Consider the following 16,387-nt stretch of genomic DNA (forward strand, 5'->3'; position numbering starts at 1 on the left):
TAAACTAGAATACTAATAGAAATCTAATCATAATGAAATCAAGCAAATTGACTGAGAATAACCAAAAACTAAATACTCACTAAACAAAATAATAAACTAAACAGCACTAAGTACTACAACTAAATAAATAGCTCCAACAGGTGGCGTTGTGAATGGATACTTGCTTTGATGCTGCGTTAAAACATGTCTGTTACCGAGCTGTGTGCCACTGCTGCCAGTGAGGGCTTTAAAGTAGTTCTCTAAGGTGCTGTTGGCAGAGTTACCTCGATAGTGACGCATCGGTCAGGACTTCTCAAAGTCCGACCTCGGCCCGCATCCAGACCAAGCTGAGTAATAAACAGTGACGCCCTGAAACTATTCGCTAAACACTAATTATGTGCCGTTGCAGAATTACTATCAAAAACGGAAAGCAGTAGCTCAGGTATGTTCTTATTTTGAAATAAGCCCTAAGTTGAACTTTCAACTAAACTCCCCATGATTGGTTGAGGAGGTGCTTTCAGACATTTCAGACATTTTCAGAGGCCAGGGAGAACCAGACGATCAGAGCATGTCTGATTGACATGGTGATGGGGAAAGGGGAGAGAGCAAGTCAGATAGTGATTGATAGTATGAAGAAGAGGGACAAACACTTATGCTCAACCCTGGGTCTGATCTCTTCTTCTATGGCTGTTGTGGGTGGGTCGTTGAATGTACTTTTTTAAAGAAACGGTCACTGCCTGCAGGGGATCTTCTTGTCCTTTTATCCACTGGAATCCAGTGATTCATTATCGAATGCAACTTCCCACTTGGAAGGATTTTGTGCACGGTTTTCACCGAAAGACTGACGATCCTTTTTCATATCCTAGGACTTGGGGATGACAAGACGGTAGTAAAGCCAAAGAAACAAACAAGAGGTGAGTGTTTTACTGAGTGCTGCTGTGTTCCTTGGCTCATTGGTGTTGATGCTAGTGGGACAGGATACCTTTTATAGTTTGGTAACCCTCACCTTAACCCCTCACACCAAATTCTAAAGTGGTAAATCTAAATTCATCAGAAGGTGGAACTTGACCTGCCTGTGTGTGGATTTTCATTGTCTTTTTTCCAGCCATAAACAATGAAACCCGCTCCGCAGGGCAGGAACTGTCTGATGAGCAGCTCCGGGTTGTTGCAAAAACGTTGGGACGGAAGTGGGAGCAGGTGGCCATCCACCTGGGGCTGAAGAAGAAAGATCTGGACGAGATCAAGAAAGAAGAGAAAGAGTTCATGCAGAGACGGAACATGTTGCGGCTGTGGAAGCGCCGAAGCCCAGGAGAGGCCACAGCACAGGACCTGCTGAGAGGTCTGGAAGACCTGGAGGACCTACCGGTCAAGACTCGTCAGTTATTGAAAGGTAACGTACTTCACCCACACACAGTGAACGTCTTTCCTGTATGAGCGTTGATCTATGAAACTCTGGCTAATGAGTGGAGGTCTGTGTTGGGGGGTTGGTTACATGGTTGTAAGGTGCCACGACATCAGCCATAATGCCCTATGAGGTGGTATCTACTTTAGAAATATATAAATATATACACAAATAAAAACAACTTTCTCCATCACTTGATTCTATAGTGTAGCACCTAAAGCAGTTTGCTTATTTGATCAAGTGTGTGTACTCACTTTTTGGTTTGTATCTTATTAGTTCAATGAACGTGCTGTTGGTTGCTTTGGACGAAAGCGTCAGCTAAATAAATGTGATGTAATGTAAAGAAATGTGTTTTGTGTAATAGGTGCGCTGCCTCCAGCATTAGATCTGTAGGTGGCGTTGTGAATGGATACTTGCTTTGATGCTGCGTTAAAACATGTCTGTTACCGTGCTGTGTGCCACTGCTGCCAGTGAGGGCTTTAAAGTAGTTCTCTAAGGTGCTGTTGGCAGAGTTACCTCGATAGTGACGCATCGGTCAGGACTTCTCAAAGTCTGACCTCGGCCTGCATCCAGACCAAGCTGAGTAATAAACAGTGACGCCCTGAAACTATTCGCTAAACACTAATTATGTGCCGTTGCAGAATTACTATCAAAAATGGAAAGCAGTAGCTCAGGTATGTTCTTATTTTGAAATAAGCCCTAAGTTGAACTTTCAACTAAACTCCCCATGATTGGTTGAGGAGGTGCTTTCAGACATTTCAGAGTTTGATTTATCCCCCTTTTACAGGGACAAGTCTCAGCGAAGACACAGCAAGCATGCCCGTGGTGGACAGGTACGAAGAGGAGGACTGTTCTGATTCTGGTAAGAGTCGTGGTTCTTCTGGTTCTTCTCTCACACTACATACCTCCAGGCTTCTCCCTACCTCCTTCTTGCTCTCTCTTCTTGTTTTGTCTTTTTGCCAGATGCCAGTGCTGAGATTGATGAAGATGATGAAGGTGAGCAGTGTCACTCTTCCATTGAGCTTTGAGTCTCAATGACGAGGTGATCTCACAACAGAAGTATTTCACTCTGTTAAAAAATATATATCCAGGATCACTGAACCAGGAATGCTTCCTGCCAGTGTATCATGAGGCCAACTGTTATTGGAGGGCTTAATGTACACATTACTCTTACACTGGACATGCTGTCGGTTCTGTTACTGACAGTAATTATTTATCCTGACAGAGGAGATGCACTTCAAGTCACATTGTGAAAAATGTAAAGCAGCTCAGCAGGTGAATTTCGACCAAATAAATACCTTTTTATTTACATTACATAAATTACCTTAAAGTAAAGTTAATAAGTTTTATTGCTCTTTATTGTTTGCTTTTGCTTTTTTTTTTTTTTTTTTACAGAGTCCTGAGTATGAGAAGGTTACCCCAATGAAGATTTCTAAGTGGAGCTTCAAGTGAGTGACATTCGGTCCCATGGGGTTATCAGAATAATATGGTCCCAACCACAAACAGATTCTTTTGTTGTGTGTGTGTGTGTGTGTGTGTGTGTGTGTGTGTGTGTGTGTGTGTGTGTGTGTGTGTGTGTGTTAGGGTACAGCTGAAAGGCGAGGGGACCTATGAGTGTTCGGCTACAGGTCTGGTGTTTGAAGTGTCGGAGCAGGCTCTGGTCCGCTACTCGGTCCTGTCCTGGTCCAAATTCTCTGAGTTCCTCAAGGACTCCTGGAGACCTGCTGGATCGATTTATGATGTGGATGTGGATGTGGTCAACACGGATTCATCTGTACTCAAGTTTATCCATTTCCCACACACTCTGTGCCTTCCTGGTGAGAACATAAGAAGAGGGGGGGTGGATTAATGAGCCGAATACTGAATCTCCGTGTGTGTGGCAGCTTTGGTAACCTCCTTCCCAGGAGTTCTCATTCAACGACGTAATGCCTTGAACGGGATGCTCCAAATTACAGTTATTGGCGAGAGAGAGGGAGGGACTTTTGATAGTGGGATTTCTGTTTCTGTTACATGTTCCAGATATTTACATACATTTTACTTTCGCATGAATTACTCAGAATTATGATATTTTATGTACATACTGGCTATTATCATTATCATTACCCAACAGGCTAGAATAATGTTATGTTATGCTAACGTTTCCACAGGACCTGAGCATGATCTGAGCTTCAGTGTTCTGCATGTTAAGGAACAACATGGCAACATTGAGTCGACGGTGGACTTCACGGCGAGCCATGTTAAATGGCGCGTGTCCTCGCTTTCTCCCATGGGTCCCATCATTCAGAGCAGTCTGCAGGTGAAGCACCACGGGGCGGTGCTGGTTTACAAGGACCAGGACCATCAAGAACAATTCTGCTTCCACGTGTTTATGGCCTTGAACAACTACTCTGAGATCAAGGTGAGGGAGGCAAATAGACCAATGAGTCAGACATGGAACAAGAGTCCTGGTGATAGATCAAAATAGGCTGGACTGGGCTAGTCAAGAACTGGCTAGGTTGGACTGGGCTAGCCAAGAACTGGCTAGACTAGACTACAATGGGCTTGACTGGATTGGTCTAGGCCAGACTGGGTTGGACAAGGCTGGGCTGGGTAAGGCTAGGTGCAATTAGAGTGGAGTAGACTAGGCTTTATAACTCAGTTGAAGATCCTATCTTGAGGTTCCATCTGTCTAAATCCTTTTCAAGATTTGCTATCTTGAAAATTAATCTCATCTCACATATTACTTTTTCCCTGATCATTTGCTCCTGCACATCCTGTTCCTGTGTGTGCAGGCTATTGAAGAACAGGTGCTCTCTTCCGGTAAGAAATTGATCAGCATTTACAAATCGGTCGACTGTACGCTGGAAGAGAAGGCCTACCATCTCACAAGCAAGCCAGAAGGGGAAATTATACCTTCGGTATGTGTTTTGGACCCATTTAATCTCATTTGCATGTACATAATCCTGCAATGAAAAAGTGTTTTACAGTCCATAATGTGTGTGTGTGTGTGTGTGTGTGTGTGTGTGTGTGTGTGTGTGTGTGTGTGTGTGTGTGTGTGTGTGTGTGTGTGTGTGTGTGTGTGTGTGTGTGTGTGTGTGTGCTCGCAAAAAAAACAGCAACTAGAGTTCCGCACTAAGGCAATTGAGAGGAAGGGCTTCTTTGAAGCAGTCTTCGATCAGCCTCTCACTTTCGAATTGTTTCTCATGGACTCTTATGACTCGGAACAGAAATGGACTGCTAAAATCACAAAAGGTAACAAAAGTACACAATTTAATTTTGTGTTTTTTATGGTTTGCATCGTAAGACTATGTGATGATCTTTTTCATGGCAAATCCTAGGGGACTGGGCGGGTAAGAAGGTACCAAGGCCAAGGAAAAGAACGAAAGGTATCACTTCACACATTTCTTAGTGGTGCTGTGTTTTTTGGATCATTGTTGTTAACAGGTTATCTATTATCTATGACATCCGCCTTCTCTTCAGCAGAGCAGAGCACAGGCCAAAAAAAGAAGGCCTGTTTTGAAGTGATGCCGAATAACAATCCTTTGTTGCCAGGTGAGCCTTGGAAGGTGTTAATGCAATTAAATAATTGATATAAATTAACATTAACAACTAGCTATAGTTGCTATGTTACAATAGTTGCTATGTTACGTTATTACATAGAAACTATTTGCCATTGCTAGTTGTTAATGTTAAAGGCCTAATATGTATCATTTACGCATTTAAATAACTAAAAACGACTACATCTATGTTATATATTTTGATGTTGTGTACTTACATTATCCAAATTGTTTCCAAAAATGTTCAAAACCATAAAAATCTGTAGTTTTATTAACGGTAAAGGTATGTTACATTTGGTTGCATATTGGGATTCTAAACAGCGATTTTAATCCATTAGGAACCTTTTGAACATGAGATGTCTCCAGTTTATTTGGATTTTAGCTAGGTTATGAAAAGGAGAACTCCTGAGATTTTTAACCCCATTATCGTTTTCCTGAGGGTCACCCCATGTTGAGGGAAGTAAAAAACCAGACGAAAATTTATTTGACGTAGCCAGAGATCTGCACTGGCTACCGGCGCTACGTAATAGCTATAACACTAACCTATGGGGGCAAGCTCTTTATCCACTTTTGGGGCCTCTAAACACATTCAGAAAACCATTCCAAGACCTATGTAACACGAGTTGGTTCCTTACGAGACACCACTGTGCTCGTTTCTCAAATAGTGTGGAGAAACAGTATAAACATTGTGTTTTTGCCTGGAGTCACTCACCTCAGATTACCCAGTTGACATATCCAGAAAGCCCTGCAGATCTCTGGCTACGTCAAATCAATTTTCTTCAGGTTTTTTACTTCCCTCAACATGGGGTGACACTCAGGAAAATGATAATGGGGTTAAAAATCGCTAAATTTCCTCTCTAGAGATTAAAATCTCTAGAGAGGATTTGCTGCTGTCCTACCCTCTCCTGGGCAGGAAGGCCTGATATACACATACCCATACCGGTGATTACCGTCACATCGCTGTAATCAACCCTCTTGGTCAGCAACCATCACAAAATCGAATTCTGTATAAAACACTGTAATGTGTATGATAATGTTATGAAGTTACAACAACGTTCAACATGCTCAAAGTCATTTTTAGTATGATTGTTTTGACAGCGCTGGGCTACCACATGTAAATTATCTAATGTTTGAGTAGACGACTCATCTATGGGTAAGTTAGCAAGTTAACGCTATGTTACTTGCGGCAATTTCATTAGAATAAAATTACATAAGGTGACTAAACGTAACGTGAATAATATAAGCTTTAATACATTAATAATACAATCCATTTGTCTGTGAACATGATTTCCGCCCGAGACACATCAGATCAATTTTCACCGGCAATGGCGGTTTTTGGTATTGTTTTGATTACGCAACCCCTAGTGGCAGAAATTACATATAATACCTTTAATGTTAATATCACACTCATTTCTTTATTTATTTTAAGTTTGCTTGCACTTTGAGTAGAAACTTAGTAGGAAATGTTCCCAGTGTATTTATCAAATTTACCATGGTGTCCATTTTCCAGACACAATCCAAGGGCAGGCTCTGACCGGTAAGCAGCTCCTGCAGGTGGCCGAAACGCTGGGACAGGAGTGGGGGCAGGTGGGCATCAACTTGGGCCTGAGCACCACAGATCTGTCCGACATCAAGGCAGGGGAAACAGATGTGAACATGCAAAAAATGAAGATGTTGGAGCTGTGGAAGTGCAGAATACCAGGAGAGGCCACAGCACAGGACCTGCTGAAAGGTCTGGAGGGCATGAAGGACCTACGGTGTGAGACTCGTCAGTTATTGAAAGGTAACGTACTTCACCCAAAGTCTGAAGATCCTGTCATGTTGAACGCGATGGTTCATTTAGAGTTTTTCCCCTAATAAAAAATCATGAAATGTGATTTTACTACACATACATTTAGAATCTATTGTGGATTTTTGACTGATTCAGCCTGTGAATTATCCAGTTTTAACAGGTACAAAAAGGTACTTTCGTGGTGGTTCACCTTGTCACTAATCTCCCTGGTCACAAGTTGTATAAAATGGCGGTACTAATATTACGTTTTACGTCCACACACAGTCCTATTGCATCCATAGTAGTAAACTACATTCACATTATTTTCTGTACTGATAGTAAAACAGTTGATGTATCATATGGACAGTGGTCAGTGCTATAAGCCAATGTTTACTTGCAGAGCGGTACATGAATATAGGATGCTTTTGATAACATGGCGGTGTGCTGTGGAATCGCAACCCTTTCGTTTTGGATACCAACGTGGGATTGGCTTACTTTTAGTTATTGAACAGGGAAGCAACCCCCAAAAACTAACGTCTCCAAAAGCCAACATAGACACTTCCACAAATCATTATCCCCCATCAGCCAACTGTTCGCCACACTATTTTACACTTGCAAGTTGGATTCAAAAGTGAAGCTCCATTATATTTTAATCTTCTAAATACATAGATTTTGAGTCAAACCACAAAACTTGTCCTTACCACATGAGGTTAAATCCATTCACTTTTTTCACCGGTGTGAAAATGGCACATATTCGCATAGTAAACTCTGTAAATAGTTGACGCAATTTTTTTCCCCCAGTTGTTCTTGCTTTTCATGTTGTTTATTCGTTATGTGCCTGGTGTAAAGGGAGCTCTACACTAAACGTCCAGAGCTATACTCCCAACAGAGGGGACGCCATGCCCCATGAGGTTGCATATTTTCAAAGCGAATCTCACTTCAGTGATACGATGTGAAACAAGATAGAGGGTTGGGGGGATGTGGAATGATTCTTCAGGCGTTAGTTTGCTTTGATATTCAATTAAATTATTTGTGTTGTAACTGCTTTCTGAAGTATACTGATGTGTACTCATTTCCTTTCAGTTTTTGCTTCCTCAGGCATGATGAACGGTAACCTGACGCCGCCAGACCACCAAGCAAATGCATTGTAGTGTGGAACTTCTTAGTAAATATTAGATTTCCAAGGGCTGTTATTAATGGGTCAAAACTGGACACAATTGGATAGACCAACAACCAATCAGAGCAACGAAGTGTGTGACAAATCAGCGGCAGCCATCTGCATTGTTTAGGATAATTCCTCAACGGCTGAACCTTGGGTTCTCCTCTGTACAGTGATCGTATCAAACCCGCCCATATTAGATAAACGCTTGTGATTGCTTTGGATAAAAGTGTCTGCTAAATGCCATAAATGTAAATGACCTGGGCCAGGTCTGCTGGAAATCTGTCTGAACGGGACGGGGGCTAGACGCATACGCGAGAGCAAATAAAATATATGACACAGATTAGTCTGGTACCCAGGCTAGCTATATAGTTAATTCTATAATAGTTACTTGCAGAGCCTATAGTGCAGTAGATGTCTCCATTGAAAGAAACAATGAAGATTAACCAAAACAAGCAATGGACCAAATTGAAACAGTGAAGCTCTGTGAATGTTTCCTGGTCCTCCTGGCCAAATGACAACATCTGACCATGTCCCTGCTTTCCTGAGGCAACTAAATGTATGTTTTATTGGAATTACAAAGATTGACTCATTGAGTCAGTCCTGCAATTCACAGTTGTTCTGTTGTCTTGACTCTGTAAAGTAATTGTTGCTATCATGTTTAGAATAGGACCGCCTTCCTGTGCTAGTACATGTGTACTAAGCTGTTCCCCTCAGGTACCTCCTGTATTCAGGTATAGCTAGGAATTTTGTAACTTATTTTGTAGTAATTTTTGTATGGTTATAATCAAGGAATTTGTAAAACAAGTTGACATTATGCCAAAGGATAATACGCTTATCTTGATATTCTTAATAGTCCACAATGACTTTATTCTGGGCTTTTTTTTACATTTCCCCCAAGAGGCAACTTTTATTGTTTCATATCATGTTTTTTTTATATATATTATACATGTTAAAATGGATATAACAAAAATCCTACTCTCAGGGTTTCATCATAACATTATCCTGACCCAGGAATGTTAAGATGTCTGTTTATTTAGCATTTCTCATTTTCCCCAAGAGGCAGCGAGTAGTGTTTTATAAAAAATAAAAGATTTTATATATTATGTTAACATGGTCATGACCAATACTGTAATTATTCAAGTGACTTCATAAACATCAAGCTATTTGAGTATAACCTGCCAATAACCAATATCCCCCTGCAGGGTTTTCACTGTAACATTAGCCTGAGCCAGGAATGTTCAGACGTCGGTTAGTGGCAAAATAAAAATTATTTGTGTATTATTTAGAATTCAGCACCATTCTATAATGCAATACATCAGTGTAAAGCTATTGGGTCAACATTGACTCTTCGGTAGATTCATGTGTAACGTTTTGTATGGTTTCTCTAAAGATCTGTGGGTAGAAATGTGAGCTCAGGTGCATTTGGAGTGAGGGTCACCCAGCATCCCGTCACTAGTAGGCATTTCAATGGGCAGAGATGAGGACAGCTCACCAGGACGGCTCCTCTGTCCGCTACTGAATGTCGGAATTCTTAAAGATGCAAAGTCTGAAAGACAAATTAAGAGAATCAGCAAAATACTGAAATAAAAAAAATGTACTTCCTGAGTTTAACACTGGTAAAACAAATTTAAATAAAATGGACATTTGACACAATCTCAAACTTCTATTCCCTGTCCAGATGACTTGGATAACTACATGGATAATAAATATGGGAAACTACCAAGTTATAAGTAAACCTGTGTAAGGTTTACTTCCAGGGGCCATAAGACCATGTATTGTATGGCACTGTTTATCCTTCTAAGTTTGAATAGAGTATAACTTACCACTGCAGGCATTTTGTAGCCTGGCACCGCCCGCCTACGTACTTCCGCTCAATTTTAATTTCCCTAGCAAATGAAATGAAGTAGGCCTACGAGAGTCTGGTAGGACCAGGCTAGGCATTTTGTATACGGTTAAGCAAATAACATTGAAATTATTGAAGACTTTGAGAAGTCTACAAATGGAAAGACTCTCAGACAGGCATATCGAACTTGATTGAAAACTCTGAATGGGGCATATCTATATATCATCCGATGATTTGATGTTATTGCAAAATTGATTCGAACTATTATGAAAATAGGTTATATATTTCTTAATTGCAAAGAACATTGATCTGGCATTATGAGTGTGTATCATAATTTCTTATTTTTTTTAATCATTATTTTAAACTCCACACTTAGGGGGCGACAGGGATACATGCTTAAAGCCTGTCCTAATTACAGTCACATTACAATGTTGAGTAGACCAATCAATCATCTGCGTTGCATTTCGTTCGTAACAATAATCACAATCTCAAACTTCTATTCCCTGTCCAGATGACTTGGATAACTACACTGATAATGAATATGGGAAACTACAAAGTTTTGCAGCGTCTTGGCAGGTGGGATATGAGACTTTTTCACCATGAAAAGGTTCTTACCCACAGATGAAATGCGCCTCATCTCTCAGCGGGACCTCGATCCTCTGTCGGGAAGACCTTTAGCTCCACCTGGTGGTAGTTTCCTCCCCGAGGGAGCATGGACAGGTCAAGTCAATGTTGGTTCATTATTCCCTGGTCAACAGGTTCTGCTTATTTCGTCCTGGAGGTCATCCTCAGGCGGCTCAAACGCAGCATTATTTTCAAGCTGGAAACATAGGCTGCGGTCTGGAGAATATCAGGACATATAGTTTCCAGATACTCTTTGTGTATGGGCAGACTGTATGATAAGACTAACCGGTAGGCTACTGATGGAAGGTAACCATACACGCACACAGCATACACTCCACACAGCCAGCCAATGGGAACAAACCATTACATGACTTTGAAAAATTGAAAAACTGGAAAAAGGCATTATTTTGTGAACGGGTGAAGGAACTACTCCCATAAACCATTGCGAACCTTTTCCGACGACTTCCAACCAGATCGTTTAGCGCTTATGCAAATTAATTAAAGTTGTATCATTTATATTTATAAACGGGTGGCTTAAATCAAGCGATCTGATTGGTTCCTAACTAACAGTTAGGAAAACTGTTAACTGTGGTATAATGAGAACATTCCACAGCCTGTCGTGAGTGTGTGTGTGTGTGTGTGTGTGTGTGTGTGTGTGTGTGTGTGTGTGTGTGTGTGTGTGTGTGTGTGTGTGTGTGTGTGTGTGTGTGTGTGTGTGTGTGTGTGTGTGTTCCTTACCCCAATCACCTCGCACCACGCTCGCGCGTCCATCAATGGCATGGCGGTTCCACCGGTTCCCGCCGAGTGTGGTTGCTAGGACAACGAGTGGACGGTTGTATAAGGGAATAACTACTCGTTTTCAATACATGTGAATTCAGTTACATATTCATTCAACATGATATATTCCTAGCCTTTATCCTACCCATATTACTATATAGAACTGCCATATCATGTATTTTTAATTTATTATTTTATTTTTGACGGCATGATATAACGAGTCAGCTAACTAATTGGCCGGCCTGCAAAACTCACCACTAGACGTATGTCTTCTCTTTCAAGCTGGCCCTCACAAACACTACAGACCAGTACATGGCCGGACTTGTACTGGTTTTCACCCATTTGGACACTCTGTCTCCGCGTCATGTCAGAAAAGGGACGTCACGGTCGCTCTGTGGTAGACGACCGAGTTCAGCCGCAGCGGTGAACGACAGTTTGACTTTCGCGCCGGCGGTAAACGTTTCCATCGTTACAGCGAGCTCCACCAATCCAAGACGTCGCGTCACACTTTGGGATTGTGGGTAGTGTAGTGCTTTTAAATTAGCTTGGTCGTACCAGACTCTCACTTCATTTCATTTGCACAGTAGGCCTACTGAAGGGAAATCAAACTCGAGCGAATACAACTTTAACGTGTGGCTTCTACAGGAGCATATACCCGTTTTATACCCGATAGTCCGTTTCATAATCCCTTGGTTCGTGGTAAGTGTACCTTGGATGATTACGAAATTATGGCTTTTAAACAAAACCTCTGAGATAATTGAAAGTCATTTCCCCATTTTACCTGTGCGTCAGGTGTGCATACACGAAACACGTCATGGTAATTAAAGACAAGAATCGAAACCAACAACAAACCTGGAAAAATAAAGGAACTAGTGTGTGAACAGAAAGTAGAAAGTAGATTCATGTTGGATATTGTATCTTAAGGAAGACCTAGCCCATGCTGACCCCAAACTATGGAAGGTAAGCTGTCATAAACTCCCCTTGGACTTTTTATGATGATTTTGGTGTGCACTATTGAAATTCACATTGGTTTTAGAGGTAATGTATACTGTAGTGGTCGGTCTATACCGTGCTATTGTAGCGGAACATTACTAAATCTGGACTGATATCAGATTCACTGTCCTTTCACTGTAAATTCGGTTCACTCCTGTATTCCATGTTCAACCCTTCACTGTCTGTGATCGAATGAATTAACTCACTTTCCCACGGTTCCATAACGCTATAGTATGGTGACCAGACGTCCCCGGTTTCCGGGGACAGTCCCCGTTTTCAGTGACCTGTCCCCGGCTACTGCTGTCCCCGGAAATGTCCCCGGTTTTCACTGTGACTGAAAGATCCGAATTTGAATAAAGGAAAAAACGAAAAAACGAAAATGTTGACCAAAAGACATGTAGTTGCGCACCGTATCTACTGCTCGCACAGCCACAGGCTAAAGCCAGGCAGAATAAGCCCCGATCAGAGTAGAATGTCCCTCTAGAAAGCACATAGCTGCGCTGTAGAACTATCTTCTTCCCTTCGCGAGAGGCTACAGGTAGCCTACCTACGCGGTACTTTCATGGCATTCGTGCATCTATTCAGCCAGCTATGGTGTAAACACAGCAGGAATATCATTGATTGAATACGATTGGCGAACCAAAGGTGTTGTAAGTGTTACTGTTTATCATGCTGTATGTTATGTTATTTAACGTTGAATTTATGTGTATTATCTACGATGTGTGTGTATGATGACAGATATGTTTGTCTGACAGACACAGCTGTTTGATTCACTTGCATGTTGTGTCCCAACTGTAGCAATTCTGTGTGTGCTGTGTGTTCAAGTTAGGGACCATTCACAATAACTAATATTAATATTGTACAACAATATATGGCAGGTCAGCTGCTTGCTACTTCCCACCCACATTTAGGGAAAACTGATTCAACCCCCTCAAAACCATATATTTTCTAAAACCATATAACCTGAAGTTGTCATTCAACTTGAAGTGTGGCATTTTCCATTTTAAAGTCTTCCCCAAATCTTGTGAAAATCATATGGTGTAAGGAGGAGGCCTTAGTTTGGGTGAAGTGTTTTTTTACAGCTGATTTTAAGGATGTTCTTGATCTCAGAATTTACTACTTTAAAAAAACAGAATTATTAATCAATTCCTTTGCCATTTTGGATAAATAGAGTGAGAGAAACTGCTTTGTGAATGGTAAGGCCAGTGTCCCCGTTTTAGTTATTCTATGATAAAAACACTACATGTTGGAGGTTTTTACACCGCTGAACCCAAAATGTCCCCGGATTGTGTCTCAGAAATCTGGTCACCTTACGCTATAGGCCTACAGGTTTTTTTTATATGAACATGTTGCTGCTTGTGTGGGCTTTATTAATAAGACTCAGTTGGCGCCCATTTCTGGTAGACCTAGCTTTTCAATGTATCGTCTTTGGACGGAAGCAATAGGCCTACAAAATATGAAATACTGCTACAGGTTGTCAGGATGGAAATGAGATCAATAACTGCTATGGGCTGCGGGATAGTCCTACCCGGAGAGGCTGAATTGCCTTTTTGTGACGATAATAAGGTGCTCTTATTATGAACCTGTTGGTCTGCATCAGGTGTGCATACACAAATTACTGTAAAATGAATGCATAAAAGAAAGACAAAGAAGTAATTTAATTTTTGTGCGTGCGTGCGTGCGTGCGTGCGTGCGTGCGTGCGTTCAAAACCCTGCGAGTATGGCTGGTTTAAGCAGCCTCATCCGGCCGGAGTTGGAATGATTCGATTCTGGAGGCTGGTAGAGGCTGCACACCTGTTGTGTATTGAACACAAACTCCCAAACCGAATCCTACGCTCCTACTGTTCTTATGACTTTCCCTTTTCCACTCAGTCCAATCTTGCCTTCTGATATATTTGATCAGGGTGGAACCCCCACCGAACACAACTGAAGGATGATGAGGAGATACAATGGTTCTGCCACTAGCCGGGACGGCAAACAGCACCTCATAGTGAGGGACTGGCAAGTCGTTTGGAAGTCATAGAGCGTACTGGACGGTCTGGGGTGTATGGTTTAACCATGTCCTGGCTGTTGAGATGCCCTCACCCCCCTTGTACACGCAGTGGTAAACCTCTCCATCTTTTCCACCTTAGATATAGCTTATCTGTCAAAACTAGTTAGCCAGATGAGGTGAAAACAATGGAAGTTTATGCCACTTTTGGGAATTTTGCTTATTGAGTTGTGGCAATTTGAACAGACTTTGAGGCACAATTATCAGCAGCTATCTGTGGACGTCAGATTTTAAGTTGTAGAGGAACTTTCGTAGAGATGTAGAGAGTAAAAAAACATTGATGTTTGCCATTTCTCTTGATTTGTCTTTCAGAACTTCGAACTAAACCTGTTAAGAAGAAGTTGTCATGCAGTAGCGGACAGGGGAGCCGTCCTGGTGAGCTGTCCTCCTCTCTGCCCCTCAAAATGCCTCCTACTAACAGGATGCTGGGTGAGTTGAAGTCTCCTAGTTTTAAGTCTACCTGCATAACCCTCTATATCATCAGATTTGAAACCCCACAAATACATTTACGTAACGCTTAATATAACACAATAACGAGAAACTTCTTGTTTTTATGGAAAGTTTACCTAATATAGCATTTTGAGATACTAAGTCTATCAAACACAATCTTATTGATGAGACATGTTGTGGGGGACAAGGTGGTACGACAAACGGTTTAATATTTACAGAGGTCAAGAAGAGTTTAATCAATGGCTCCTAAATTCTGACGGCAACATTTCAGAACTATGTGTTGAACACCCTGCCTCAACTATCGTGTTCGCATGCGGTCATTTGTATATTGCCTTTTGATTTATCTTCAAGGGGAGCTTCGAAAGATCTGTTTAGAATTTGTGAAAACAGTTAAAATCCCAATTATCAGAGGTCTCCTGGATGACCTTTTGCAGCAGAAAGTGTTCAGTACTGAGGACAAGAAGTCTGTGATGGAGAACCAGATGATCAGAGCATGTCTGATTGACATGGTGATGGGGAAAGGGGAGAGAGCAAGTCAGATAGTGATTGATAGTATGAAGAAGAGGGACAAACACTTATGCTCAACCCTGGGTCTGATCTCTTCTTCTACGGCTGTTGTGGGTGGGTCGTTGAATGTACTTTTTAAAGAAACGGTCACTGCCTGCAGGGGATCTTCTTGTCCTTTTATCCACTGGAATCCAGTGATTCATTATCAAATGCAACTTCCCACTTGGAAGGATTTTGTGTACGGTTTTCACCGAAAGACTGACAATCCTTTTTCATATCCTAGGACTTGGGGATGACAAGACGGTAGTAAAGCCAAAGAAACAAACAAGAGGTGAGTGTTTTACTGAGTGCTGCTGTGTTCCTTGGCTCATTGGTGTTGATGCTAGTGGGACAGGATACCTTTTATAGTTTGGTAACCCTCACCTTAACCCCTCACACCAAATTCTAAAGTGGTAAATCTAAATTCATCAGAAGGTGGAACTTGACCTGCCTGTGTGTGGATTTTCATTGTCTTTTTTCCAGCCATAAACAATGAAACCCGCTCCGCAGGGCAGGAACTGTCTGATGAGCAGCTCCGGGTTGTTGCACAAAAGTTGGGACGGAAGTGGGAGCAGGTGGCCATCCACCTGGGGCTGAAGAAGAAAGATCTGGACGAGATCAAGAAAGAAGAGAAAGAGTTCATGCAGAGACGGAACATGTTGCGGCTGTGGAAGCGCCGAAGCCCAGGAGAGGCCACAGCACAGGACCTGCTGAGAGGTCTGGAAGACCTGGAGGACCTACCGGTCGAGACTCATCAGTTATTGAAAGGTAACGTACTTCACCCACACACAGTGAACGTCTTTCCTGTATGAGCGTTGATCTATGAAACTCTGGCTAATGAGTGGAGGTCTGTGTTGGGGGGTTGGTTACATGGTTGTAAGGTGCCACAACATCAGCCATAATGCCCTATGAGGTGGTATCTACTTTAGAAATATATAAATGTATACACAAATAAAAACAACTTTCTCCATCACTTGATTCTATAGTGTAGCACCTAAAGCAGTTTGCTTATTTGATCAAGTGTGTGTACTCACTTTTTCCTTCACTTTTTGGTTTGTATCTTATTAGTTCAATGAACGTGCTGTTGGTTGCTTTGGACGAAAGCGTCAGCTAAATAAATGTGATGTAATGTAAAGAAATGTGTTTTGTGTAATAGGTGCGCTGCCTCCAGCATTAGATCTGTAGGTGGCGTTGTGAATGGATACTTGCTTTGATGCTGCGTTAAAACATGTCTGTTACCGTGCTGTGTGCCAC

The 16,387-nt window shown here is 41.8% G+C and overlaps 2 protein-coding genes across 2 annotated transcripts; both read left to right on the forward strand.

Annotated features, from left to right (window-relative positions):
• Positions 1-560: 560 nt before the first annotated feature.
• LOC311341624 (uncharacterized protein) lies at positions 561-16,318 on the forward strand (the record flags this gene model as incomplete). Its single annotated transcript, XM_084466435.1, has 7 exons — positions 561-588; positions 1,085-1,354; positions 2,169-2,243; positions 14,450-14,566; positions 15,378-15,425; positions 15,617-15,901; positions 16,290-16,318. 7 exons carry the CDS (start codon positions 561-563, stop codon positions 16,316-16,318), a joined length of 852 nt encoding a protein of 283 aa, XP_084322561.1.
• Positions 3,453-7,839, forward strand: LOC311342341 (uncharacterized protein; the record flags this gene model as incomplete). Its single annotated transcript, XM_084467190.1, has 7 exons — positions 3,453-3,779; positions 4,153-4,278; positions 4,477-4,612; positions 4,699-4,746; positions 4,844-4,912; positions 6,428-6,685; positions 7,787-7,839. 7 exons carry the CDS (start codon positions 3,453-3,455, stop codon positions 7,837-7,839), a joined length of 1,017 nt encoding a protein of 338 aa, XP_084323316.1.
• Positions 16,319-16,387: the final 69 nt, after the last annotated feature.

Source organism: Micromesistius poutassou (genome assembly GCF_964030765.1).
Source record: "Micromesistius poutassou genome assembly, chromosome: 4".
In the NCBI taxonomy this organism is placed as follows: domain Eukaryota; kingdom Metazoa; phylum Chordata; class Actinopteri; order Gadiformes; family Gadidae; genus Micromesistius; species Micromesistius poutassou.